General features: G+C 39.3%; 1 protein-coding gene across 1 annotated transcript; it reads right to left on the reverse strand.

Annotated features, from left to right (window-relative positions):
• Positions 1-843: 843 nt before the first annotated feature.
• On the reverse strand, positions 844-27,828 carry rasef (RAS and EF-hand domain containing). The gene is made up of 18 exons (XM_065950376.1): positions 27,360-27,828; positions 22,942-23,271; positions 16,883-17,029; positions 15,924-16,014; positions 13,964-14,059; positions 13,316-13,393; positions 13,105-13,220; positions 11,081-11,149; positions 10,903-10,969; positions 10,376-10,464; positions 7,713-8,013; positions 6,597-6,779; positions 5,639-5,789; positions 5,419-5,500; positions 5,123-5,237; positions 3,918-4,025; positions 3,712-3,788; positions 844-2,409 (listed from the first exon to the last, which is right to left on the reverse strand). The coding sequence occupies exons 1-18, from the start codon at positions 27,680-27,682 to the stop codon at positions 2,307-2,309; spliced, it is 2,526 nt and encodes an 841-aa protein (XP_065806448.1). The 5' UTR covers positions 27,683-27,828; the 3' UTR covers positions 844-2,306.
• Positions 27,829-27,838: the final 10 nt, after the last annotated feature.

A 27,838-nucleotide genomic window follows, 5' to 3' on the forward strand; every position in this document is an offset into this window, starting at 1 on the left:
ACACACACACACACACACACACACACACACAGTGCAATATCCCAAACATATGTTGCATTTATTCAAACAGCGATGGTTGTCGGGACACTTGCAGACGCTTGGGGAGTATGGCTATCAGGGGGGTCTTTTAGAGCAGCTGAATGATCAGATTTATTGATTTCATTCCTCCTTTGTGCCTTTAAGTTGGAGGACAATTTGCTTGTGAGTTAGCAGCAGACACAAGGAAAGACGGATACAGTAATTAGAAAACGTTCGGAATTCATCTTTTTTTTTTTTAGGGCCCGACCGATATTTGGATTTTTTTGGGACTGATACTGATAACAATATTGAGGAGACAAAAAAATCTGATACCGATATATCGGCCGATATCTTCCTTTGATCTACGTTCGATAAGAAATATCAATAAACACATTTATTGTGTTGATCCCTCAAATGCAGTTATTAAACACTTGTGGAAAAGATTTATGATGAAGACAAGATGGCCACTCAACTGGAAAGTAACTGAGCATGTACGTGCATCACCACTTGACACTCGCTTTAGAGGGATAATGCTTGTTGTATTGCATATAGCGCCCTCTGCTGGTGACAGCCAGAGAACTTCTAGTGTAATACGATGAATCTTAAATGAATAATGGATATGCTAATATCGGCCGATTAATCGGTGGAGCTCTAGCTTTTTCGTCTTTTTGTGAATGAATATATTCACCCAAACACAGAACCTGTACTTCACTAATTCTCCATATCAGAGTCAGTTTACATGTTCGGGTTGTGCTTTTAGACTGTACATAAAAGGAGTACATAGATACTATATAGATCACAGTTCATTGGCACCACGACCACATATACAGTAGAAGACTACAGTTTATTGAGAAAGTCATTTTCAGGTGTGCGTTAGTTACATAAACAGATATTTCTTGTGACATTAACACACACGGATGCTAAAAGTTCTACCATTGAAGATACAAATTCCTTCATAGACACATGCACAGTAAAGAGAAACTGCAGGTTCTTCAGCGTTTTACTCCTCCAGACTCAGATGAAGGACCCAGTCTCTTTAAGTCAGGTGATGACATCACAGGTAAGACTGAGTACCACATGGGCTCTAAAACAACATTTCAGAGGTTTCAGTGAGCCTCAATTATCACAGCTTCTTCAAAGGTGCTTCTTATCATTGTTGACGACTGAAGTATTTAACACTTTGTTTAAATAGACTCAGTCGTCTGGTGGGGGTGTTGGGGGAGAGGGGGGGGTGGAAGCCTGTCATCATACTGAAATACTATGATTAGATAACGATGCTGTTTGAAAATCAAATGAGCATTTCATGTGACGCATACTGACAGAATAATAAACTGCTGTTCCTCAGGTTGATAATATGGCGTTATTATCAGGATATGAATTCAAACTGAATTACAATCTGAGTTTAAGGGCTTTAAATCACCTCTCATATCATTTTCATCAATCATAACACATCATAAACGTAAATAGGGACTTGGTTCCCACTACAAACCTGCTCATACAAACTGGGCGTATGAAAAGGGAAGTCAGTTGAATAGAAGTGTAACACTGTAGGGGTAATATAAAGTAGAAAATATGGGTTGTGATTTTATATAAAAAAGTCTCACTCCATAACATATTGCACCAGGGTTCATCGTATACACACAAGCTGTGTGTTTAGCTTTTCCATAACTCGATGCAGACATTAAACTTCTGTTTTCTTCTTGTCCACCATCATACTGCACAATCCCTTTTGACCCAACACTTAACTGCTGCGGTTAATAACATGAAGAATCTACTCTTCTTAGTTTGGTGGACTAACCTTCATGTGATGCTAAAACAGCCCCTCTATCTTTCATCACATGCACACAACTTGTCCAATCACATTCCTCACGTGCAGATCCTTCTCACACATGCTGTCTTCACGTTTCATGCTTTCTTTTTTCTTTCACTGTGAACTCACTTTTCAACCAGCCTGGGCAAACGGTGCATTCATACACAAATATGTGGAAGGACCTCATGCAAATGTGTGACAATAGCACAATAAAAATGCATCCTAAACATGCACAGTAACACAATACATCATGTTTAAAAAACGTTGATGAACAAAATAGTGGCGCTCGTGGAGCCGTTGATATTCTGCTGTGATCCATTGGGTTAGTAACAGTGATGATTGTGTCTTGTTGCTGCAGCTCTGCAGGTAAATAAATGTCTCATTTCTCTTTTATCAAGTGTCTGCATGTGCAGTCCTTTCCCCACTTGGGCTGAGTTCACATCAAGACACCGCCGCGTTCGAATTCTGATGAATTTGATCAGTTGCAGCAGGAGAAGTTTGGCTTTTTCCTCGGAGCGTCTAAGCTGGGGAGCTTCTGATAGTGACCTTTATCATCAAACGTAGCCTGTTTGATTACTTGCCTGCAGGAGGGAAAGAAGAGAAACAGGTGGAATATGAAATTCAGGACATAAACCAACACATTTCATGAAGGTTAACGGGGGCAGAAGATACAGCACTTAAGCCCCAAGCACGTTTACCTTCCTTTTATTTTTAATGTTTATTTAGACGATGATTGAGAACATTTAGCATGCACACAGCAGTGCAGCTACAAAGAGCATACAGGGTGTGTAGTGAATGATGTCTGCAGAATAAGAAGCATTTGTTGTTACCGTTTTTATAGTAATATTAATCTTTATGCTCAATAACTATTTTAACATTTTATGAAGGGGGATGTGTGGATACATTCATTCACATGTTAGAAAACAGTTCAATGTGTTTCATATGTTTCAAGGCAGAAGATTGTTGAGCGGATATTTGGGGTTAAATTGGGTTTGGGTGTATGTGTGTATGTGTGTGTGTGTGTGTGTGTGTGTGTGTGTGTGTGTGTGTGTGTGTGTGTGTGAGAACTGAAGGGAAGCAACTTGATCAGATTAAAACAATAACTGCCTAAAGGTTAAGTGGTAAATCCACCTGAAATGAAATCCTTCTCACATTATCAATATTTGATTAATTTCCATTAATTATTCACAGAGCTTGTACTTAATTAGATTATTTATTTAATGATAGGACTACATACATCACATTTAGCTGAGTGAACTAAACTAAACAGCACCTTTAACACCTGTGCTAGTTGTCTTTGCAGTATCTTTTTTCTCCACCAGAGGGCAGCAAAGGTCATAATTCCTATTTTTGTTAAGACTTGACATAAGGTGGTAATGATTCCTTTTTTTTTTACTACAAAAACACAATGTATCTCTTCTAATTTTCACTCAGAGTTTGAATGCATTAAGAATATCTCTATTGATAGATTTCTTGAAAACTTTATAAAAGGGAAATCTTTCCTTCAAATTAAAATGTAGAGATGGGGCACTGCTGGGACAGTGGTTAGTGCGCGCGACCTGTGTACGGAGGCTGTAGTCCTCATAGCGGGCCGCTTGGGTTCAAATCCAACCTGTGGTTCGTTTCCCACAGGTCATTCCAGTATTTCTCTCTACCTGATTTCTGACTCTATTGTCCTACCTCTCCAATAATAAATCAATAATCAAAAAGGCCCAAAATAAATCTTACAAAAAAAAGTATTACAGTGTAGAATACAAGCCTCAAGCTCCGTTTGAAGTCGACTTTATTATTGTTGTTGTTTACTTTAGTAGATGTTAGTATTGATTAAAATGACTACAGCTGTTTTTTCTATTTTCATTTGAATTAAAAAAGTCGTATCTCACCTGGCCAGGTGTAGAACAGCCTCCACGGTGTTGGAACCGTCCTTGGCACTAGTTTCACAGAACAGAGTGTTGTAGGTCTGTTGAGTGAGGAGAGGAAATCATTAAAGGTTTAGGGCGTGGGATATTAGTTACGTGTGTGAGTATATATATCAAATATTAAGAGTCAAGTATGGAATAAACAGTGGTGTTTATCTTTTTGGTGTTACCATGGCCAGTTTTTCTCCATAGCTGGTAGGAACACAGGTAACGTCCTCTGTTCTAAGATCAGATTTATTACCCACGAGCATGATGGGAATATCTTCATGGGACAAATCCTGCAGGAAAACAAATGCATCAGATGTGACATACATTTAAATAAACATAAAATGTAAAGGTTAAAGAAAAATATGGAAAACAAAAAACGACATTTTGCAGAAGTTAAATTATTTGTTTGACACGAAGTGTCACATTGTTTACCTCAAAAGTGAAAGAACTACAAGTACTCAGACCTTTTTCTGAAGTTTGTTTTAGAACTTCTATATAACAAAAGTTGTTGCAGCTTTCTAGGTGCAGTCTTATAATACTTGTGAAGTCCTTTTTAATCTTTGATAAAAAATCTAAATGCCAAAGTAACTCCTGACCAGACTGATCAACTGAGTAGTACAATATAAAGTTTCCAAAATGTGGAGTGGAACCATAATTAAGCAACATTAAGCGCTAGCGGCGGACAGAAATGTTCTTTGCTTGAGCTGCAATTGCCCACAGCCTGCATTGTTGTGTTAGCATGCTAATGTTAGCACACGTTAGTTAACTCATAGATTCATATTGCACATAAATTGACACAGAATGATCGAGATCTAAACACACCAATGTGACATCCAAATAAGCCGTGAGTATCTTATTCTTCTTTTCTCTAGTCTTTGACTAAAACAGCTTTTATACACAAGGCCGTCCCGTCCATGTAAACACAGATCTAATAACAGCACAGCTGGCGGGACTCGAGCTTCTCTCTCATTGTAGACAGTCATGACTCAGAGACATTTACAGGATATACTTGATATCTGCTGTAGTTATGTGTAAAATGTCGCACATTTTTCCTTTTATTATAGAATCAGTGAATGAGTAAAGGTACCTTTCACCACTGGTTTGCATAAAACATTTTTTCCAGACAGCTCACAACAATAACAACAAACCACACACTGCATGCATGAATGAATGTTAAACAGGTAACACACTATAAGAGCACAACACAATCAGAGTACGTCCAGCACTTACAGATCAGCTGCATGTAAACAGAGAGAAAACAAACGAGATCACTTAGTTACATTTTCAGAGAATTCTTTGAATCACTATCACAGAAAAGTAGATGGATTTCTAAAACAGACACTAGTTATTATTTACTCCTCTGTTTGAGTGAAGAGGAGTGCGTTACCTCAATCATGTCCACCCACTCTCGAACGTTCAGGAAGCTCTTCTCACAGGTGACGTCGTACAGCAGCAGCACGCCGTCCGCCCGGCGGAAATAAGACTTTGCAATGCTGCGAAACCTGAGACGTGAAATAGATCTATCTATTAATCTATCTGCTTATATTTGTTTTTTAAGAAACCCCACATAGGCAATAATGAGCTTTACTTAAATGTCACTGTTAAAAACACGCAAACAGCTCAAAATAACAAAAAGGAATAAAAAAATGATCACACATGAAAAACACACACACACACACACACCTCTCTTGTCCAGCAGTATCCCATAGTTGTAGTAAAACAGCTTCTCCGTCCACAATGAGTGTCTTCATCTGGAAATCTACCCCTAAAAAACACAAAAAAAAAGACAACACGTAAAACTTCAGATTTACGACTCTAATTTTCGTTTTCTTTTACCGGAATGTCCCCCTCCCCCTTCTCCCTTTTTTTAAAAACAGAGATGTCTTCAGTTTGTTCTTCTTACCAAGTGTAGCGCTGGTGTTTAATTTGAATTCGTTCTTGCAGAGGCGGAGCAGGAAGCTGGATTTTCCCACCGCAGCATCTCCAGCCAACACGATCCTGTAGGCCTTCTCTGACGTCATGTAGCCCAGGTCAGTGCTGTCTTTCTCCTCTTTCTGCAGAAAAGGAGCAGAGGCCGAGTGAAGATGAAGCAGATTTACAAACTAATGCAAACTGACTGCGACTGCTTGACTGCGTTCTGCAAATTCATTTCATGTAAGATGTATTTTGTCCACTTAGGGATCACTGATGCTTTCCTCATTTGTATGACATCAGTCATCTCCTCGTTCACTGTTGGTGTATGTCTCATTCTACGTAAGGAGATGTTATAATACATAAAACAAACTCCAGGAGCCCCAAAGCAGCAGTCAGAGACAGCAATGCACACAATGCTTAAGTATTTTAATGAACCAAGAACATACAGATGAGTTTGCTGAGCCTACTGGAGCACAACATGAAATGTTTGTACTGGAGACAAATGTGTGTGTTTAGAAAAACAAGCTGTGTGAGTATGACAATGAACTTTAAAGTCATTGTTTCTTTTAATGAAATTCTGACAGATGGTCAACAGAATAATTGGGAATGATCTCCTGATTACTGTAGATATTGAAACCAAATTCAACAGAGCTCTGACTCAGAGCTGTTGACCACGACCGCTCGGATCTCCGTGCACGTAATTAAGTGGCTGCATTATGTGTTCTGTTCATCAGTATTTTGTTCTCCGCTCTTTTGTCAATAGTGTAATTCTGTTAAGCTACATGTAGCATTGATATAAAGACAAATATTCTCATTATAGCGTCGTAAAGTATAAAGTATTACCGTCGGGCTAGCCCACTAGTCTAATTGGAGATCAGTCGCTTAGACATTCCCTCTGAACATCCTTCTCTCTGGTGTTTTGATGTGATCACATCTCCCTGTCTTACCTGAACATTGATGGCGCTGAGTGCTTTTCTTTTAGTTGGGGGTGGAGCCTCGGCCACGCTCAGGACTTCAGGGGCCACGCTCAGGACTTCAGGGGCCACACTCAGTACTTCAGACGGCTTCCAGTCCAAAATGGAGCTGCTGTCCGACCCGATTGCTGATTCAGCGTCCTGTGTCTCTGCCAGCTGTGATGCAGACACAAGGACATGTTTAAACATTCAACGTCCACTTAGAAACAAACTTGACCTTTTCACCACGATTCTTAAAAACACCAAACCCCTGTGCAGCACTGTAGTACTGAAAACGTGTTTGAAGCTGAAAACTAGGTGTTGTTCTACATTAGAACAGAATTCTCCTCTAAGACTTGAACATTACTTTAGGATAAAGCAAAAACTTGGCTGCAGTGCTTCACTCCTGTATGTCTTGTACGTGTAGCTTCCATGCAAACCCAATCTCTTCTCCCAGCTCAAACTCTGGTATTTGATGGATAATGAGTCATGTGTATGCCTACAGATCAGTACAAATGTATGCAATCCTCTTTTTGTCTTTAAGCATATATCTTATATCTATCTACCTGGTTGTTCTTTTGTGAGTTGATCAGTTTTTCCATCACTTTGGACTTGACTATAAAGTCTCAGCAACAATTGGATATTTTGGTAGGGTATTTTATACACATGATAATGGTCCCCAGTGGATGAAGCACACTGAACTTTGCTATCTCCAGACAATCCCTGTAGTGCCCCCTTGTGGTTAACATTTGTGGTTTTAGGGGAAATATCTTGTAAACTTTTGAAAAAGTGTGTAGTGAACCTTTGTACAAATGTTGAAGCTCCCCAGAGGATAAGTCATGATAACTTGTGAATCCATTGACTTTTGATAGTCCACCGATTTCAGAGCAAACTTTCTATTATTAACAAGATATCTGCCAATCCAAGACCAATCATTTGCTGGAAAGATCTGCTACTTAGTAAACGTGAGCATGCTAACGAATGGTTGCATGATTCATATGCAACATTAGCATTGTTAACGTGCCAACAGAACATAGAGAGAGATAAGAGAATAAAACTTTGCAAATGTTAATGAACATGTTCTCATGTGCTTATGAATCGACGTCTCACCTCAGCGTCACAGTTTTCCACCATCACGTTATATTTGCTGTCCTCCTTCTTCCTCTCCTCCCTCACTTCCTCCTCTTCTTCCTCTTCTTCTGGACCTTTGACCTCGGGCTCTGAGTCGTAGCCCTCGTGTGAGCTTCTGAGCGTAGACAGGCCGCTGTCCATGTAGACTTCAGGCAGGCTGTCCTCCTCACACTCACTGCTGTTTCTGCGCTTCAAGCCGGGGTCACACATGGCCAACGCCAGCGTGTCACAGCTGGGCCGGCGGCTGTACAGAGGGAAGTCGTCCATACGCTGGCAGAACCTGAGAGAGAGGTCAGGAAATGATCAGTGACATAAAACACAAGGGTCAGAGCAGCCTAACAACAAAGACCACATTCACTGCTTGTATCTCAGTCAACAACAGCGTAAGGGAAAACAATGCGGGAATGCCATGAGCCTGCATTTCTTCTGTTGGCCAGTAGGGGGTGATAGACTGGTTGTACCAGAGAGTCTGGATGTGTAGATGGTTTGTAGAAAATGATCATACTTCTAAGGACTCAGCTGTTTATTCTTCTGTTCATACCTTGTGTTGAGAGCATTTCTTTTTGGACAGCCTAAATAGCATCCCAGTTGAATTCAAAGTTACTATAAATTACTGATCTTGCTAGCTAAGCTAACTAGCATATGTATTGTTCTTGGCTTAACCCTCCAGCTTAGCGTTCTCCCTAAAATATGGGGACTTCTGGCTCAAAGTAAAATAAGATTGCAGCGGCAAAAAAACCGAACTCTAGACACCAAAATATAGTCCATTAAGCTATGGGTGATGTCCACAAGTCCACTTTTTATAAAAAGTTCTCTTACAATAAAAAAGATAAACATATAAATTACCTGATGTTACCTAAGACATTTTTTAAACGTCATTTTTGGTGACAAGCCGACATGCCGACATGGCGACACGACGACACAAACACTTGAAGGAATCTTGGTGTTCATGCGTTACTTTTAATGACAGCTATCCGTTTCTATCGGAAAGGTCTCCTTAAATGACTTCTTTCTCTGATTTCCCACTTTATCCACCATCGTATCTCTACAATAAAGGCACAAAGAGCCCAAAAATATATTATTTGTCCTTTTCAGAGAACTTTTCATGGTTTACAATCTGAGTAGAAACTTAAGAAGTGACTGAACTAGAGCAGCGTTAACTGGGACTTCATAGCTTTAGCATCAAGATGTCTGTTTATAGCCTCAGAGAAAAAAATGTATATACCAAACCTGCATGTTCACCCTTATGTGCACTCTGTGTATGACAGTATTTTTTCAACTGCAGCTCTGTTTTAGCTCCTCAACTATTGTTTATTTTTATGTTATTGTTTACTGCGTGCTCTTTTTTTCGCTATCCCTGCTCTTTGCTGATGTCTGCATGAACTCAATGTCCACTGAAACACTCATGGAACGACACTAGTTGGTTTACTACAAGCAGAAACCAGAAATATTTTGAAAAAGTCATTTAATTATAAAGCGATGACAGTCAACATAATTGATACACTGTAGTATTATATTAGATTAATCATTTTACCTTTCACTTTGATTGATTCCCCAAAAGCTGATGTGCATTAACTTCAGAGAAAACACCTCAAATGCTCCTTTATTTAGATGTCAAAATGTACAGCACAGAAACAGTGCCCTGGTTATTTCTTCTTTATCATATTGAGACCAAACTTTAGTCCCCAATCATGATTCTCACTTCTCGGCTTGGACAGCACCTTAAATAAATGTCTCCCAGTTATGTTTGTACTGTATAAATGTATAGTTATATTCTGGGAAAATAAACTTAAACTTTATTTTAATGGCCTGTGTACACATGGTGCGCTTCTTGCGCTGGCAGTGCTACTTTTCAATACAGAGACCAATCTAGCTCAGTGCTGTGAAACGCCCTCAGCAGCAGCTGTTTCTTGTTGCTGTGCTCGCGGCCCCCTCAGTTGAAAACAGTTCAACTCTTCAAACAGCGCTGAGCTCGTCAATGTCACTTCTCCCTCATTGACCAATCAAATCAAGACGGGCGGGAACATAAGGGTTTGTCAACAACAATGGTGGAGGAGACACTAGTCTGACTCGTCTTTTCAAAGGTCCAATTTCCAGGTCTAGACTACAGCTGCTGATGTCAGGACATGAATCCTTAAGATTGTTCTCATGTTTTCTTGGTGATATTTCCTTAAATATTATCTGTAAATATTAAGCACATGGATCTATCTAAAACACACCTAACGGACACTACCAAGAGAAGCAGAAGTGGTGAGAAGCGCTCTGACACTTCTAGCGCTGTCTGTGGCCACAGGTCCTAATGCGTCATAGTTTGATGTTAGTCACTGATGTACTGAGGCAACAATCCCTCCTGCACTGTAGATGTAAACAGAACTGATAAACCTGGTCTGATGTAAAACACCTGCTGAACAGCTGATCTTCTTCAATCTGTTACATTTCAAACGTCTGTACTTTGATGTACATGTTAGTAATGAAATGTCGGCTGTTAAATAATCCTGACTCGGCATCACCCCGATGAGAATTCAACTTCTAAAGGAATCAAATAACATCCTGTATGGTGTATATACTGACAGGTGGTGCAGGTGTGGTGAGGCATGAACAGACATAAATGTATCCCTGTCTGTATGAACTGAAGCTCTTACCTATCCATTAATGCATGCGATGATGTGTAGCAGATGCTTTTACTTCTGTTTCTGCTCTTTATCTCTCCTGGTGACCCAGCAGTATTAGACTGAAACACACAACATGTACACATTAGTTTACCATTGTTTGTGTTTGTCTTTATAACCAGTGTTCAATACTGTTATACCTGTATAATATGTTTTTTCAATGTGTCTAAGTAACAGAAACAGGTTTTAGCATGCTCTCTCTCTCTCTCTCTCTCTCTCTCTCTCTCCCACATTCACTCACTTCTTTAACTTTCAGCACAGTCATAGCTGACTTCATCGCTGAAGCCCTTTAGAATAACTTGAATGTGTTTTAACTCGTAAAAAAAAAGAAGAGAAAACATCCAGACAAACGACCCAAAGGTGAACACAACATTTATTCAAAGAAGCATCAGAATTATTGTTTCAGTTCATATAATAAAATCAGTCTTTAATTTGGAAACCAAGCTAGTTTTTGATTTTGTTGATTGTTTTTTCTTTTTTGATTAACTGTGCAGTGTTACCCTGGTGATCCTCTCCAGAGCGGTCCTCAGACCATCATTACTGTCGTGGAGTTTCCTGTTGGCTGTCCTAAACACACAAACACAAAAGTAATCATTATTGTAAACGTTTTTGAGTGTAAACAGATTTCTTTCCATCTCCGGTAGAAAAGCTCAACAACAGTCTGAGTGAGTGACTTACTGCAGGATCTCGATCTGACTCTCTAGAACGTCTCGCTCATCAGAGAAATGTTTCATGAGCTCCTCGTCTCTGAAAAAAAAAACATTAACGCTACAGTTAGTATGAATATCAACCAGAACCACAAGTTATGAAACGTATCAGGAAAAATTAGTTCACTTCAATTAGTTTCACAGGGCATGGTGTGCAACTTAAAGAACAAATGTATAATATTCAAACCATCCTGAATGAGCTTACAGACAGGAAGGAAAAAGAAATGTCTCTTTATCCAAGTAAATGTCAATAAAACAGGATTATCTGCAGCAGATCAGCTGATTCACTCAAAGACATGACACACATATTTAATGATGAACATGAGACACCTCAGAGAGAGAGAGAGAGAGAGAAGCAACAATGTAAACACTGAGATGGTCCAAAGAGGACAAGTGTAGCCCTGTTGCTTCTGTTGCTTGGCAACGCTCCTGAAGAAGTTATTGTGTGTGTGTGTGTGTGTGTGAAGTAACTCCAGGATATCCTGTTTCAGCTGTGACAAAATGAAAACACCCCCCGGGAGTGAACGCTCTGTTATTCAGTCAGAGGGGGCGGAGCCTCTGTATGACTCTGGAACCAAACTTTACAACAGTGGGGTCGTTCCATGAGCAGATTGAGACCAGATTGTACAATTTAATAGTTTAAGATTCATCATTAATTAATTAAAAGTTCATTTGGTGCGCTTCACATGCGACAGAGTTTTCTCAGTGAGGAAGTCAACATTATTTTCTAGTGTTGGTGAGAAAGAGGTCGAGAAAACCGGCTCCACAACTTTTAATTCTAGGTTTAGACTTTCAGAGTTTTCACTGAAAAAAAAGTGTGTGTGTGCGCACAGTAGAAAGAAAAAGACGATGTTGGAGTAATGTCAATATGATTGCAAATAACCAGGTGCTATAAATTAGCATTTAGCTATAAACACTTAGAGCAATGCATCTGGGACTTGTGCATCATTAGATGTTACAGCACCAACGTTACTGTATACCCATATTAAATAAACAAATGAATAAATAAAAAACTACATTTTTCCATCTCATTATGAAATATAAAATGCATCACCTGATATAGAATGAGCGGAGAAAAATCTGTTTATAACATTTGCAAGAAACTATGGGACGAAATCCAAAGCCATTCTGGATTCCGGATATTACATATTTAATATATATTTATGGTATAAGAGAGAAAGGAAGTTATTAAGGAATGTTCACTTCTGTTTGTTTGGGAAATCAATTCCCAAAATAGTGGAACTTCATCAGACAGACTAAAAACTAATGTTGTAACTTATCATTCTCTAAGTGAGTCGGGCACAGACTTTATTTAAAGGGCTCGTCGTGTTGTATGTGATCCAGCCTTAAAGGAGTGAAGAAAGAACCCCAACCTAATGACCCATAACCGTATCGAACTTTAAAGGTCACTTATTATGCAAAATACACTTGACTATGTTTTTCTAACATTAATATGTGTCCCTATCTGTCTACAAACCCCATAATTATGAAAAGAGTCAATCCTCTCCGTCTTTTGCTTGCTCCACTTTTCAGAAAATGTGTGCTCAAACAGGCCGTTTGGAGATTTTCCCTTCATGACATCACAAAGGGCAGTAACCCCTCCCCCAGATGGGTGACACGCCCACAGCTAGGTGTTTGTTCTGCCCTCTGAGTCTGCCTTCTCACTGTAAACAATAGGGCATGGAGCGAGAAAGCCCAAGACACCCAAACCCTTCCAGAGAGGGGGCGTGGTCAGACACAGGTCATTTACATTTAAAGGTACAGACACAGAAACAGCCTGTTCTGAGCAGGGCTGACACAGAGGGGTTTATAGACATGATCAAATACAGGATCAGAGTGGATTTAGAACAAAAAACTTCAAAGACATATTCTGGGGAGCTCTGAGACGTATTAAACGTATTAAAAAAGTATAATATGTGACCTTTAATAAATGTAAATGAAACATATGAAAACACAATAAGGGGGAAAAATCAGACCAAACTGAATAAAATTCACCGTTCAGAGGTGATGCTTTGATCTGTTAGTTCTGTCTGCAGCGAGTCCATCTCACTACGAAGACACGCCACTTTGGTCTGAGATTTCATCAGCTCCTGTTTTAACTTCTGGTTGTCCTGCAAAACAGAAAGAGTTAAGTGTGTCAAAAACAATTAGCCTCTTTAAACATATACCTAAATGACCAAAACATCGAGTAACCAAGAAGTCTCACCAGCGTCAGCTCGTTGATCTTCTTTTTCAAAGCTGGGCTCTCGTCTTTCACTGTGATGTTTTTGTACTTCTCTTCAATCTGAAGGTCAAGTTCACACATAGGATTAAGATTATTTGACTTTCAGATAGACCTACATCAGATTGCAGGGTTTAAAACAGCATAAACTGAACAGTACACATATACAGTCAAACAAATCCTGATGGAGCGTCAATCAATGAGTTCTAGTTGAACAGGGTTCAGTGTTTCCATGAGCGCAAAAGAATACATTAGTCCTGGTTTGTTTTCTTCTAAATGAACTCAGTGTTAAAAATAAGAAGTTGATTTTCCACTCTGCAGCAGTACAGAGTGTTTTTGTGTCATGAAGGACAAACAACATAATGTTTATTTGCGTCTGAAAAAGGTAAAATACGAGCTGCCCTCTGGCAGGAAACAATGTGTTTGACCTGTTTGTTGTTGAAGACATTATCCCGATGTCTTCTTCTTATGCTGATTAACTTCTGTTCACGTTACATCTCCCCCATGAGGAGTGAAGAAGTAGTGACGCGGTGAGTCAAATTGACGGGGAAATCCATTTAGTGTGACATATTTTTTGACTTCAGTGAAGATGTTGTGTACATGGTGTGCTGGGTAAGAGTTAAATAAACGTACCATTTGCATCCTCTGGATCTTACACTGCAGCTCACATATATCATTTTCAAAACCTCTCTGTAGCTCACTCAGTGCCGCCTCGGTTTTCTTCTTCTCCTGCACACACACAAACAAACAATTTAAAAAAATTAAATAATAATCCACATTAAGATACATTTGTGATACTATATTTATGAAAGTGTTTGCTTCCTCTGAGCTGAGGATAGACTTTGGACGGAGGCGGCTGTGGAGTTTATTAGAAACATCTAAAGTTTCCAAACATAAAAACCTCTCTGTTCACACACACACACACACACACACACACACACACACACACACACACACACACACACACACACACACACACACACACACACACACAGGTGAATGTGTTCAGAGTTTGTGTGCCTTTCAAAGAGAAAAACAAACAGAGGCTCTCCTGAGTCAATGAAGTACACTTACATAAGTTTGTTCACACATATGAAGAGATAAGAAAGAGTTCTATGTCTACAAAAAAGATTCACACCATAAATATTATATTAAATTCAATTAGTTTCTGACGTTAAGGGAGGATCTAACCGAGTAGTCTGACGTGTGGGTCATTACGTCATGGTCTTAGTTTCTGCTAAATTGATCTTTCTGTCAAGGCGCCGGCAGCTAGTGCTGTGCTGATGTCTGATTAAGACAAATGTCATAAGAGGAAAAAAAGTGTTGTTGATGCTCTCAACAAACTGCCACATCGGATGTTATGTGTGCTGCTATGTGTTACTGTTATGTGTGCTTCTCCTTTATCGTCTGTTTACTGGTGGATTATCTGTCCATGTAACTTTGTTAAATGTTGTTAAGGGCTTTTTGTAAAGTTGCTAAAAAAATATATATTTGATTGATTGATTGATTGGTGTACCAAATGTGCATTATGTGACTACAAATTTCCCCCAAGAGGACAATAAAACATTGAATTATTTGTATTAATCATTTCGTTCTCTTACTCAATAAATCCAATCATTGCTAAATCAAAAAAATGTCATATTCGGAAAAATTCCAACATTGTCAGTTCTTGGCTTTAGGAGAAAAAAAATAGGCCAACAAGGCAATAAAATATCTAAAAGATACTCTTTTAGCATTTTTATATTTTAGACTAGTTGGTTACAAGGACAGAATTACATTAATTTGTCTTGATCCCACCAAAATCCCCCAAATCAAAACCCAAATCCACCAATCCAAATGAAAATCGCCAAGCTCCATTCCTACTCTGCCTCATGTCCCTTCTCCCCAAACCACTTTTTATTCCCCTATTGTGTTTGTCTGAACACAGAAACCACTGGAGGCTCCATTCTCAGAGCAACACTACAGCCTCCCCGCTCAAACCCCTCTGGGGTCTTCATGTTGTCCTGGCACCAGCTGACACAGGTCCACCGTCTTCTTTGTCCTTCTGTTTAAACTGCAGTTTCCTGTCCCTTAATCCCTTAATCCCTCAACCTGTACGCTCGTCCAATCATCCAACACTTACTCAACATTTCGATCTTTGCCATATATTCCGTGAAATCTTGTATTCTAAATCCATTTCCTTATTGCCGTGGTGTCAGTGAAATAATTCAGTTAGGCTACACGTTGATGGTACATCAGCAGACTAAAGCAGCCTGATTCTTTGTAGAGTATCATTTTCATCCACACATCGGTCCTTATCATCGCCATCATAAACAGCTTTATCGTTTTAAACACAGGAGGCTAAAATGTGCTTTAGCACCTTTATCTATCTGCTGTTTCCTATCTGTGATCCACAGAGCTGTGAAATCAGCTGATCAGCCGCCGTGTCTGGATCAGTAATCTGATATCCTGCCGTTTGTTTGACATGAGGGAAGAGCTGAACAAACGCCTCGCTTATCGCTTTGCCCACATAAACTCCAGAGAAGCACACACACAAGTGTCGAATTCATATATTTAAAAAAAAAGGTTTAGTAGAGGTCTGAGTTTGTTCCACCTGCTCTCGTGTTTTCCTCTCAGCAGCATGAATACGTTGGTCCATCTCCTCCTCCATCTCACTGAGCTGCATCGAGGCCTGGTCCTGCGCTCTGCAACACAACACATCCCCCAAGTTTAGAGTATCAGCTGAGATTAAGGGTTTCAATCAAACAGATTAGACAGACGGACAGTGGGAAACTCTGTAACTTATTTCATTAATATGATTATTAGCACACCTGATGGTTGGGTGGGTAAAGATGCATTTGTTTGAGCAACAGTCAAGTTGGATTATTTAGTTAAAACAATACTGTAAACTCTCTGAAACCACTCCATTTAAGTTCAACCTCCGTTTGCTTGTTGTCCCTCAAGCACAGCTGTGAGACTATCCATCTATTTCCCCACTTCTTCCTCCTCCATCACACTTGTTACATAATCTTCTCGGTGCTGGACCTGATCACTTCTGCAATCCCTTTCTCTCTCTCTCTCTCTCTCTCCCTGGTTGTGTCCTGTCTCCTCTCTGTGTTTGTACTTGAGCTTAAAGTCGTTCTGTGTTTCAGTATAGAGCACCCTCTTTTTAAGGTTTCCAAGGTTGAGATGAGGTCATTCAGGCTTAAGCTTGTGGCTACACCTTTCTTTGCCTGAAATCCTTCCTGATTCAGATCATGAAGTAATCTGTGTTTAGTGCTCTGAAGTGTTCTTGACTGGCTTGAAATGGATTGACTTTATCATCCTACATGGTCACAGAGCACCTGAAGTCATTTCAGATTTTGGATCTGTTTTAAAATGATGATTTTCTTTTGACATTTATGCCACGATAAATACTTTTCAAGTTACCATTATGCATGAAAAACATAACTGAACACTTCTTCACTATATGAAAAGTATTTACCAAACTGAAAGTCCTTTTGGACAACAAGGCTGAATCATTTAAAAGGTACACGTGATAGTTTCTATACGTGTACTGTAGGTGTTTCTCACCGTTTGATGGCGAGGGCGAGGTTCTCCATCTCTGAGTTCTGCTGCTTGATCTCTTTGGTGAAGTTCATGATGACTTTCTCCAGCTGAGGGATCAGCCTGGGCTCCGTCAGACTGATGTTCTGGTACAGCGTCGAAGCTTGTTCATGCCTGCAACATATTCAGATTTGGACATGAATATTATTTGAGGACTTGAAGCGGTTAAAGAATCCTGGTTGGTTGTATTTCATACAGAACAGAACTTTAAAGAGTTCCTTAAACATTCATAGAGAAGGGCTTTGTTTTCTTTTTGTTTGAGTTCAAAGAAAAGTTGGACACAACTCTCCTGTATGTTCAACACAAATCTTCAGACATCATCTGGTTAGTTTAGCTTAGCTTAGCACAAGGCCATGGTTTAGCCATGAACTGTATAAAATATCATCTCAGTGACGTCACCCATTGGTTGTTGAAGAGGCAATGAAGCCCAACGATGGCAGTCTGGTCGCCATATTGTAGCTGTCTCCACCTCAGTTTCAATCAAGCTTAAAAACAGACAAGAGGTGGAGCCTCCTGGTCAACAGCTTCCTGTCTGGCTCATCAACCACATCCCTAATTACGCAAACTAATTCATAACAAATGGAAAAATTATTATAGAGACCAAAACCCTTTTGTACCAAGCTGTTGACATGTTTATTTCTGCTGTTAGAATTAGCATTTTAATAAAGGCTTGAATGGCGATTCCTTTGCTTCTGGAGCCAGCCTCAAGTGGTCATTAGTGGAACTACAGTTTTTGCACTTCTACATACGTAGGCTTCTTTTTGTAACACTGGAGGTTGTTGCTTTGGTTTAGCTCAGTCCTCGATGCAACGGCAGGCTAGACTCTGGCCCTGGCCCTTTTAATTGGTGCCAAATATGTAAGGAACATGCCTTTGTGGGATAAGCAGCAGAGCTGAGTGTGTGGGTTGTACCCATGAAGAACCTGCAAAATCATTTTCCAAAATGTTTAACTTTTCCTTTCAAGCTGAACGAAAATGAAAACTTTTTAAAAGAACAATCCTGAAGTTTATATTGTGCAATTCTAGTCTATTATCATCATATTTCCATTTTGACAATAAGAATAAAAACTGAAAAAACTATACGGAGGGTTTTTGAAATGAAACCAAAGTAGCTCTTTCATCATTTGCAATGGTCTAATGTGAGTAAAAGATGAACATCTACTACAGAACTCGAGTGTGATTCACTTGCTCTGTGATGCTCTCTTCTCACATCTTTATCTGCCTGTGACTCAGCGTAACTGAGTCACTGATGTTAACAAAACGATCCAGAAACCAAATCACAAAGACGAGTTAATGTCGGCGTTCACACCAGGATTTGCTGCCTCATCACTCAGTCAATCCCGTGTGTGTGTATGTCATTCTGAAGTCATTATATAACGCTGTGATTAAGCTGTAAAAGTGTCGCATAATGAAAGTTAAAGTGGGTCATTGGTGGACAGTGAGTTTGTGTTTGTCTTCTAACTGGACGGACCGGTTGTCATGTTAAAATATATAGACACAGTGACATGTCTGTCAATAACTCATGATGGCTCATTATAGAGTCAGAGTGTCAGAGACACACAAACAAACAAAGATAAACCATTGTTAGACTGACAGCGGAGGAATATCCGAAGCATTACAACCAAAGTTTGTACAGAGAGACTGTTGTTAGGTTGTCATCAGGTGGTTAAAACGTAAGGTCGTAGAAAACAATTTGATTGGATTACTTTGGGATCTATCACAGGGTTAGAAAAACTTAAACTACAAAGAAAAGGCACAACAAAATGTCAAGTTACCCAAATATAGCGTTCAAACTCTCTCAACTATTTGACTGATAAGCAATTATGGGTTTTTGTTTTGTGATTGCAGTTTCTCTGTAACGCAAAAAAGTGTTCTTTTTCAGTGTGTCATCATAAAGCCACTATACAGAAATGCTTCAACTTGATAAGAAGCACAAATATATTTGAACACCTTTAAAAAGTGAATCACCCACTGACACAGCTTCATGTTAAGTGTTTTTAATCAAACCTTTGCTCACCTGCGAGTCGACATGGGTCAACTAATATGGAAAAAAAACTCTGGCATACTATCATCTTCATTGAATTTACAGGAAATGTATTAATAACAAAGTCTAAGTGCAGAAACCTCTGTGTTTTTGTTCTACCTGGCCGTGTTGGAAAGTATCCTCATGTTAATGATGGCAGCCTCTCCTTGATTTAAAATCTCCTGATCCAGTGCAGACACTCCTCTCTCCTTACCATCTGCATGGCAGACTGTACATGATGCACAGTCCCCAAATGTAAACTGAAACGACTAAAAAAGAAGAATTTGTGCTCTCCTCGATCAAAATGTTATGCAAATCTTGTGTGCCAAACAGGGAATGTGCTATTTAAGTTGTTTATTTACATGACATTTACATGATTGTTGTGTTTCTTTTTTCTTTTTTGATTCTCCTGTAGAGGCAGCTCAGTGTGTGCAGAGATGGAGTCCACGACAAATGTCCTCAAGGGGACCAAAAGAAACATATCGTATCATTACATAGCGCGTTGAGTCAACATATCATTTTGTCTTATTTATGTTTTACTGTTTTTTGCAATTTGGGAAATGTGCAAAATATATTAGGTTTGGGCAATTTTTGTCTGCTATTTTTATAACCTGATTCTACTGTTGAGGCAGCTCAATGTGTGCCGCACTGAAGACAAGACTCATTTCCCCAAGGGGACAATGTATCGTGCCATGTCATATCATATCGTAATGATCTTATCAATGAGGTTATTATACAAAAATGGACCCGAACATTGTTCTTAACACATTTACCAACTTCAACTACAGAACATGGTGTGCTGGACATCTTTTTTTCCAGGAAATCGTGCACATAGATAATATTGCAAACTATTTGGTAACATTAACAGAACGTCAGGGTAAAGTAGATGGATGTTTTTCAAGAATGAAGCTTTTTATATATGTGCTTAGATCATTTTCAAGAACTCTACAGCAAGAACAGATTCTTATACTTTATACATTTAACTATATAAATATGTTATTTATGGCTTTTTAGGAAGACATCGTTCTAGAGCAACTAAACCTAAAATCAGAGTATGGAGGACACACATCATAGAAGCACTAAATGCCTCAATCAGCTGAGAGGTGTAATGTTCTCATCCATTACATCATCCTCAGTCAGCAAACCATCATGGTATGTAATTGATTTATTGTTCTGGATGTGTTCATCTCGTACTTTTAACAAACTTTTCTTTCATCATTTTAAAGCACACTCTGGTCTGATGCGAGCTCTGTGCTACGTTTCAGAGCTGTGGACGCTCAGCTGACTGTTACTGCGTGAAGATAAGAGGCTTCATTCAATAGATGACACCGCTGTGAAAATCAATGCAGCAATGCCACGGCACAGGAACACGAGGATCGGTCCCATGCCGCGCTTAGGGCCACACACACACACACACACACACACACACACACACACACATAATCATACACATATGTGTATTTGTGTGATATAAACAGACACTCATTTAAACAGATATAACTGCATACTCTCTCTAATGTTTTGAATATGGACTGCAGTACCCATTTTAAATGCTAGGTGTCATACTTACATATTGCTCCTTTAAACTGCAATAGAAATAAATGGTACGTTTCCGCTTCAATAACTCAAGATGGTTTGGGATGCAAAGTTTGCAAAAACAAATAAGTAATATTCAGGCAAAGACTGGATAAAGGAAAAATTGTATTCTATTCAAATGTTTATCTTTTTAGATATAAAATGCTGCGTTCCCACTCAGGCTAAACCTCTGCAGTGTTCATAAATTAGTTTTCTTCTTGGATATTGTTTCACATGACACTAAGTATCTCCTTACTGAAAGATCACAAAGACAGTGATAATAGTTCTTTCACACATGCACTCCTGAAAGTGTTTTAAAAATGGAGACAGCCTGAGTTTCTCCTTCCCACATGTCCCTCGCAGCGGGAGAGTTTGCCTTCAGCAGGCAGGAAATGACGCTTAAAAGGAGGCTGTCGTTTCTGTAATGATGATAACATCAAGGGAGGCAGACAAAGCAGCAGAGCATGACAATAATATGATAGTTTGACCTTTAAATGAATGCTTTAAATCAAATATTCACAGTATCAACAAAAGAGTATAAAGAACACACTGAAGAGCAAAAAAAAAGTGTGAAGCAGCTTCAGTTCAAGCACAAGAATCTAACCAGGTCGCAGTACACAAACTTCATCACCTCTGTCCACTTTCTCGAGGTGAATTTTCCTGAATATTACCTGCTGGAATCACACATCAGCTCACCATGAAGTTTTAATAAGGGGCTGGCAGGAAATGTTTTTGGATAACTTTGTGTAAAAAAAAAGAAGATGTGATTGCATTCAAAGGTAAAATATTCTGCAGGTTTGTGGGTATGATTTTTGTTAATTTGTGAAATGTGTGAACAGTTGTGGGACAATGTTTTGTTAAATCCCCCTTTTATTGTATGCATAAAGTCACTGCAGTACATTTAGGTCTCTGTATAGAAACATTCTGAACGTGTTTTCTATCGTCTGTAATGAAGCTGCTGACAGGTTGTTAAATATTTCAAGAGAAGAAGAAGAAGAACACTGCTGCTTGATTTGGCTTAAAATATAAACAATATGAGTTTTTCTTTCTCATTCAGTGTTGGTGGAAGCATGCTGTGGTTAAATGATTCTGAGCTAAACTAGATCATTGAGCTCTTGTTGTTTGGAAGTTTTTACCAAATAAGTGTCAACACACTTCATCAGTTTTGTTGTTTGACTGTACGACATCGTGGCTACAAACACAAGCTGAATCACATATTTTTAAATCATGAGAAGGTTTTTGATGTCTTTATTTTGAATTGAGTTCAAATCAATGAGGATAACTTACTTTTAGCTGCTAAATGTCTCTGAATCAAACCAATATCAAAAGAGGTGATGATGTAGCGTTAGAGAAACACCTGAGTGTCTATGAATATGAATCTGTCATTTTAGATTATTCAGTTTACTGCTCACTGATTTCATTGTTTATTGATTGAAATTTTGTAAAATGAAGGAAAATATCCTTAAACAATTCTGAAGTATAGTCTGGTTTCGACTCATCATTTGAACAAAATTTTCAATAGTTTAAATTTACACAACAAGTCAGTGTTTAGCATGTTAGTCTTTGACGTATTGAGTAATTGACTAAACGAGTAATCAAACAAATGATCTGAGAGACATTCAAATATAGAACACATCGTGCCATAAGGTTTTCATCAAACTGTGCACTAAATTGTGATAAACATATCCAGTGAAACTTGAAGTTTAAAGACATTATAACTTTAAAGCTGAACTCTAAACCAAGAGTCACTTCGTCTTTTGTCGCCCTTTTTGTGTCACATTCACCTTGAATTTAATATTTAATGTGAAACACTGCATGTGATAAACTCTGAAGACAAAAATATTTTCACTTATTTTACATGTAGAGATAACGAACTGAGCACTAATGTCAACCTCACTATTTAAGAAGCACAATTTATCATAAAAAAGGCCAAAGTTCAAGTCCGAACTCGTTTGAGCTGTTTTTAATCAGATTTGAGTCTCTTAAACAAAAGAAGAAATCCATGTCAATGATTCTAATAGATCCTAAACGAGTCTGTTACTTTCTGTTCTATGATTTTCACAACTTGATTATTTGTTTGTCTATTGTTATAGAAATAATGGTTATAACAAAGATTTACATTGAGGTGCCTTCACATATTAAAGACTTTTCACACCAGAACACCATCACTGTTTTCTTGACACAGTCCACGTGCATGTTATTCCAATAAAACAGGTGGAGTAGCTCTTTAAAGTCCTGTGATGTCTGATGCAGGTCAGAGCAGGTGGATTTCCCTGCAGAGAACTTTACGCACACACTGCACTCACTGTTATACATTAAGCCCATATTTTCATATTTATCTCTGCCTGCTCAGCGGACAGGTGTGTGTGTGTGTGTGTGTGTGTGTGTGTGTGTGTGTGTGTGTGTGTGTGTGTGTGTGTGTGTCTCACCTGGGGATGTACTTGGCCTGCTCGCCCATCCTCACTTCGAAGTTCTCCCACGCCACGGACACGTCTCCTCCGTCAGACTCCATCTCCTCTCCGTATCGGTCGTTGAAGCCTATGATGAACTCCTGCAGGGTGACGGTTCCGTTCTGGTCCACGTCCAGCCGGTCAAATATCCGGTCCGCCTCGGTCGCAGGCACCTGCAGCTCGGAGCAGATGGTGAGAAACTCGTTCCTCTCGATGCTGCCCGAGTTGTCTACGTCGTAGGTGCGAAACAGGGTGCGCAGCCGCTCCTGCTCCTCTGCGCTCATCCGTTTGATAGAGGGATGTGTCTGACTGGGGGAAAAAGAGGCGTTTCAGTGAGTTACAGCTGAGACACGAATCCACAGACCCCACAGGAAGGACAGGGTTTTTATTCTCCGGACAGCTGAAGACCGTCAAGTTTAACTCCACACTGTCGGTGCGCTCTTATCCAAACATGTCGACAGCTGTTTTTTTGTTTTTTTTTCATAAAAAGAACAATCGAGTTAATCCATTTCGGACGGTCAATTTGTAAAACGTGGACACTCTCTGTGTTGTCTTCACCCCGAACGAGAAAATATCCCAGCTTGTTGTAGCCAAAAGTAAGTCTGACGGACTGAGAAGCTGCTGTGTGCGTCTCAGGTAACACCAGTCATCTGTACCTGTGTGCGGTGTGTGCGGTGTGTGTGTGATATCGCTCTCTCTCTCTCTCTCGCTCTCTCTCTCTCTCTCTCTCTCTCTTTCTCTCACTTTAACAAAGAGGTCTAGGCCTCAGGCCAAGTGAAAGTGCTTTCATTGTGGGGAAAAGCTAGTAGCCTGTAATGTAGTTCAATTCCATGGATGAATTATTGAATCCACCTGTATGAACTTCCTGATACACAAGAATGATATTCAGCCTTCATAAGAGGCACACAGTGTACTGTAAGCACGTCATTTGCATAACTGGGAAGACTTGACTGCATGATAAACGTACTTTATCTAGCTAACAGTTTTCGATGCAGTGTATAAAAACTAAAATAACAAAAACAAAAAATGTAAGAAAGAACTTTCCAATACCTATATTTGACTTTATGAACAATTTGTGTTGCAGTAAAACAGAACAGTCCTGAACTTGATCCCACATAACTTTGTTTTTAACAGCCTTAAGATTTAAGATTTACTTTTTATTGGAAATTTCTGTTTTTACACTCTGTAAGTCATGTGAAACACACACATAGGCTGAAACAGACAAACAGGATCCTATGGACATGCACTAATGGAGAGATGTCAGGGTGACCCACAGCGGGCGCTCCTGAGCTGGTGTTGGGGAGGGGGGTTGGTACCTTGCTCAAGGGCAAGTGCTCAGGAAGTGATCTGGCACCTCTCCAGCTGGCAGACCAACTTCCATATTTGGTCCGCACCAGGACTTGAACCGGTGACCCTCCGGTTCCCAACTCCAAATTCCTACAGACTGAGCTACTGCCCCCCGTTAACAACCTTATACCAGATGGAACACTTTTATTTCTTTAAGATCCTATTCATTTCTTCATGTACTGTTAGATAAAGTAATATAAGGGAGGCAGCAGGGCCGGACTAATCCTCGAGGTGGCCCAGGGGCCTGAAAGAGGTGTGGGCCCCTGTTAAGCGACCTCGGTGAGTTTGGTTCTACGATTACAAAAAAATGCATTAACAACCATTTTAACTGATTGAAGGTAAAAAGTTATTTTACCAAAAAATTACTGCTCACCATTGGGTTGATTTTGTCAGAAGCAAATCTTCACGGCTCTTTGTGATCAGGTAAAATTTTGTTCAACAACTTACTTACAATAAAATAACACACAGTAGCTGCTAGGAAGCATTCGGCAATAGTTCCATATATACTGTGACTTTAAATCAACAAGAAAAAGAATAAAAGGAAACATTTGATTTTAGTGATGTAACACTTAACACTGAGAAGGACATGCAATAACAAGCATTAAGCAAATTCAAGTACTTCATCAAAGTCAGAATATGAAATAAAACAAACTTAACTAAACTGAGTAAAGTTGGTGTCGTCTTTACGCTCGTACCCAACTGTCACAAACTACCAATACACGGTGAAGTCTGCTGCCACACTGAAATACCACGAGCAAACAACTGCTGAAATACTCTACTGCAATACTCTTTGTTAACCATCAGGGGGCACTATCTGCTTCTGCCTTCTCTTGTTTGATGTCTATAGCTGAAAAGAGTGAAGACTTTGAGGTTGAGAGTACGTCTTTTTTCACAACTAACACGATGAAGTATGTGAAACAACGTCACACTGGGAAGCTTGAGACACCTCAAACATAATACATGCTGCACACTTATGATCCCTTTTCCCTAAAGGAGTGCAAGAGTCAGAGACACGAGCCCCGGTTCTGTAGGGATTTGGGCGGATGATTAAAAGCTCAGAGACAGTTGTTATGACCAGACTTTTTTAGAACGTGAATGAAAACTTTCATTAGGTGACATAAAGCTGAGAAAGGTTTAGTTAGTGTCTGTTGGAAATGTTCTGTGCTTCAATGCCAGAAACAAAGGCTGCTACTCCCTGCCCCCCCCCCCTCCTCCCATATAATCCAGACTCTCATCAGCCCCACAGTCAGAAAAAACATCAAAGAAATGCGAATGCTGAAACTGTTCTTTATGTGTTACATTAATGCCCACTGGACTTAAATTTATTTTCTTTACATGCACTCTGTGAGAAGGTTACATACACTGTAAGATTTTTTTCTCATAGTCCACTACACAGCTCCTACATTGCACCTTTTGTACATTTTGTGTTTTTTATTTTTAATTTTTTATATTTTAAATTTTTAGATTCTATTTTATATATTGTAATAGCTTCTTATACTGTATTATTTAAGTTGTTGCTAGTTCTGCTTTATTTCCTTGTTAATTGTTTAGCACCAATACACCAAGTCAAATTCCTTGTATGTGTAAATGTACTTGGCAGTAAAACACAATTCTGATTCTGATTCTACTCTGTTCATGCCGAGAGATTTTACATTTTAGTTGTGCAAAACATGTATTAATTTTCTAATATTTTATTTTAATCAAAACTTAAAAAGGTCTTCATGTAAGATATTATCATTATATATTTTCATGAAGAAAACATACGCACCTTCATTGTCGGAGAATGGAAATATAAGAGTCATGTTTATTTATATATTGACTTTAAATGAACAATATGTAGAATTGTATGATAATGTTTTCATTAAAGGTCCCATATTCAAAGTCTGCGGAAACGCGGCTTCTCCTACGTCCTCCTGTTAGCTGTAGCATTAGCGGCATGTAACGCTCGGTTCTAAAGTGCAAAAATTTGTCAGTCCGACGTCATTGTCAGTGTGAGATCACTGATCTAAGCCCATTGGCTCGTTGTGGCAAGCCCAGCAGCTCATGTTGAAATTTCCGAGACGCGTGCTGAGCAACTGACCAATAACGACAGAGCGGATCGGCAGACCAATCAGATCAGACTTGGCCCACGTGGGGTCTAACAGTGTGGGCTCAACAGAGTGTAGCTGACGGACTCAGAGCGTAGAGGGAGCAAGGAGGAGCAGTACATGAAAACAGACACTTTTTTTCAAACTTTATCTATTGTGAACGTACAAAAGTAGGAACATAGATTAAATATATGAACCCCAAAAAGGGAATAATATGGGCTGATTGATTGAAAATTGACTAACTCTATGTTATATATATATGCACTTACATTACCTCAAATATTTCCAACAGTTATCAAAGCCAAAAAAATCCATAATTTTATAGTTGTAACGGGACGTGTCGTGGCGGCCACCGAGACAGGCACAACATGTTTATTGTTGCCATGGAAACACTGGATGTTACGTCAAAGACCGCTGCATAAGGAAGCGGGACTGCTACTGAAAACTGTCGTACTGTTGCTGTTCGTGCTGCTGTGATAAAAACGGCTAGCAGAGAGAACTCCCTTGATTCCCTTTTTGTTATTGTTTTGACTGAGAGCCCCCTGGTGGCAGAACCTACATACTGTGCCTTTAACGCATGTCTTTATAAACATTTGAAAATCTTTAAAAATGTTTGATCAAAACACATCCTGAACAGGGTATCATTTTACGTGTCATATCGTGATTTGAGTATATCGTTACATCGCGTCTGCTCACTTGTTGTTGGACGTGAAGTTTTCATAGGATCGTATATTTAATTCAGTGAATTCAACTAAAGTTTAATAAAAGAAAATCTTGAAACTCTTGAAACTAATAAAAAGTTTCAAAAGTTCAAATAACTTCTTGGATTGACTTGGAAAATGGAAGTTCTTGTTTAAGGTTGTTAAAAGTACACCATCAGGTAACCCTTCATGACATTTTTTCAGAAGTAATGACTTGTGCACATTATCATTTCTCCAATGAGCTCAAGTTTTGATCTCTCACCTGCATATCAAATGTTTGTCATTGTTTGGAAACTCTTCCTCACTCTTCGAGGAGTTCTTATCCTCATTCTGAGAGTCCTCCTCTTCCTCGTCGTGCCGCTCGCTGAACCCACTGATGAACTCCTCTAAGGTCACACTGCCGTCATTGTCCACGTCCAGACGGTTGAATATTCCCTCTGCCTCCTGGGAAGGCACCCAGAGCTCCTGACAAATAGTAAAGAACTCGTTTTTTTCAATCTGCCCTGAATTATCCACATCGTAGGTGTGAAAGAGCGAAGTCAGACGCTCTCGTTCCTCCTCACTCATTCCCCTTTTTGATGCCATTTTTTCTGCTCCCAATGTCTTTGTTGACTTAGCTTCAGGAGAAAGAGTGTTACAGTAGGTTGCAAGAAAAATGCTATAAAAGTCAGAGCCTGCTGGAATTGAACTCAACAGCAAAGTTGAATAGTTAAATGTAACATTATTTCCTCTAAGGTGAGA

The sequence above is a fragment of the Labrus bergylta genome, chromosome 2 (genome assembly GCF_963930695.1).
Source record: "Labrus bergylta chromosome 2, fLabBer1.1, whole genome shotgun sequence".
NCBI lineage: Eukaryota > Metazoa > Chordata > Actinopteri > Labriformes > Labridae > Labrus > Labrus bergylta.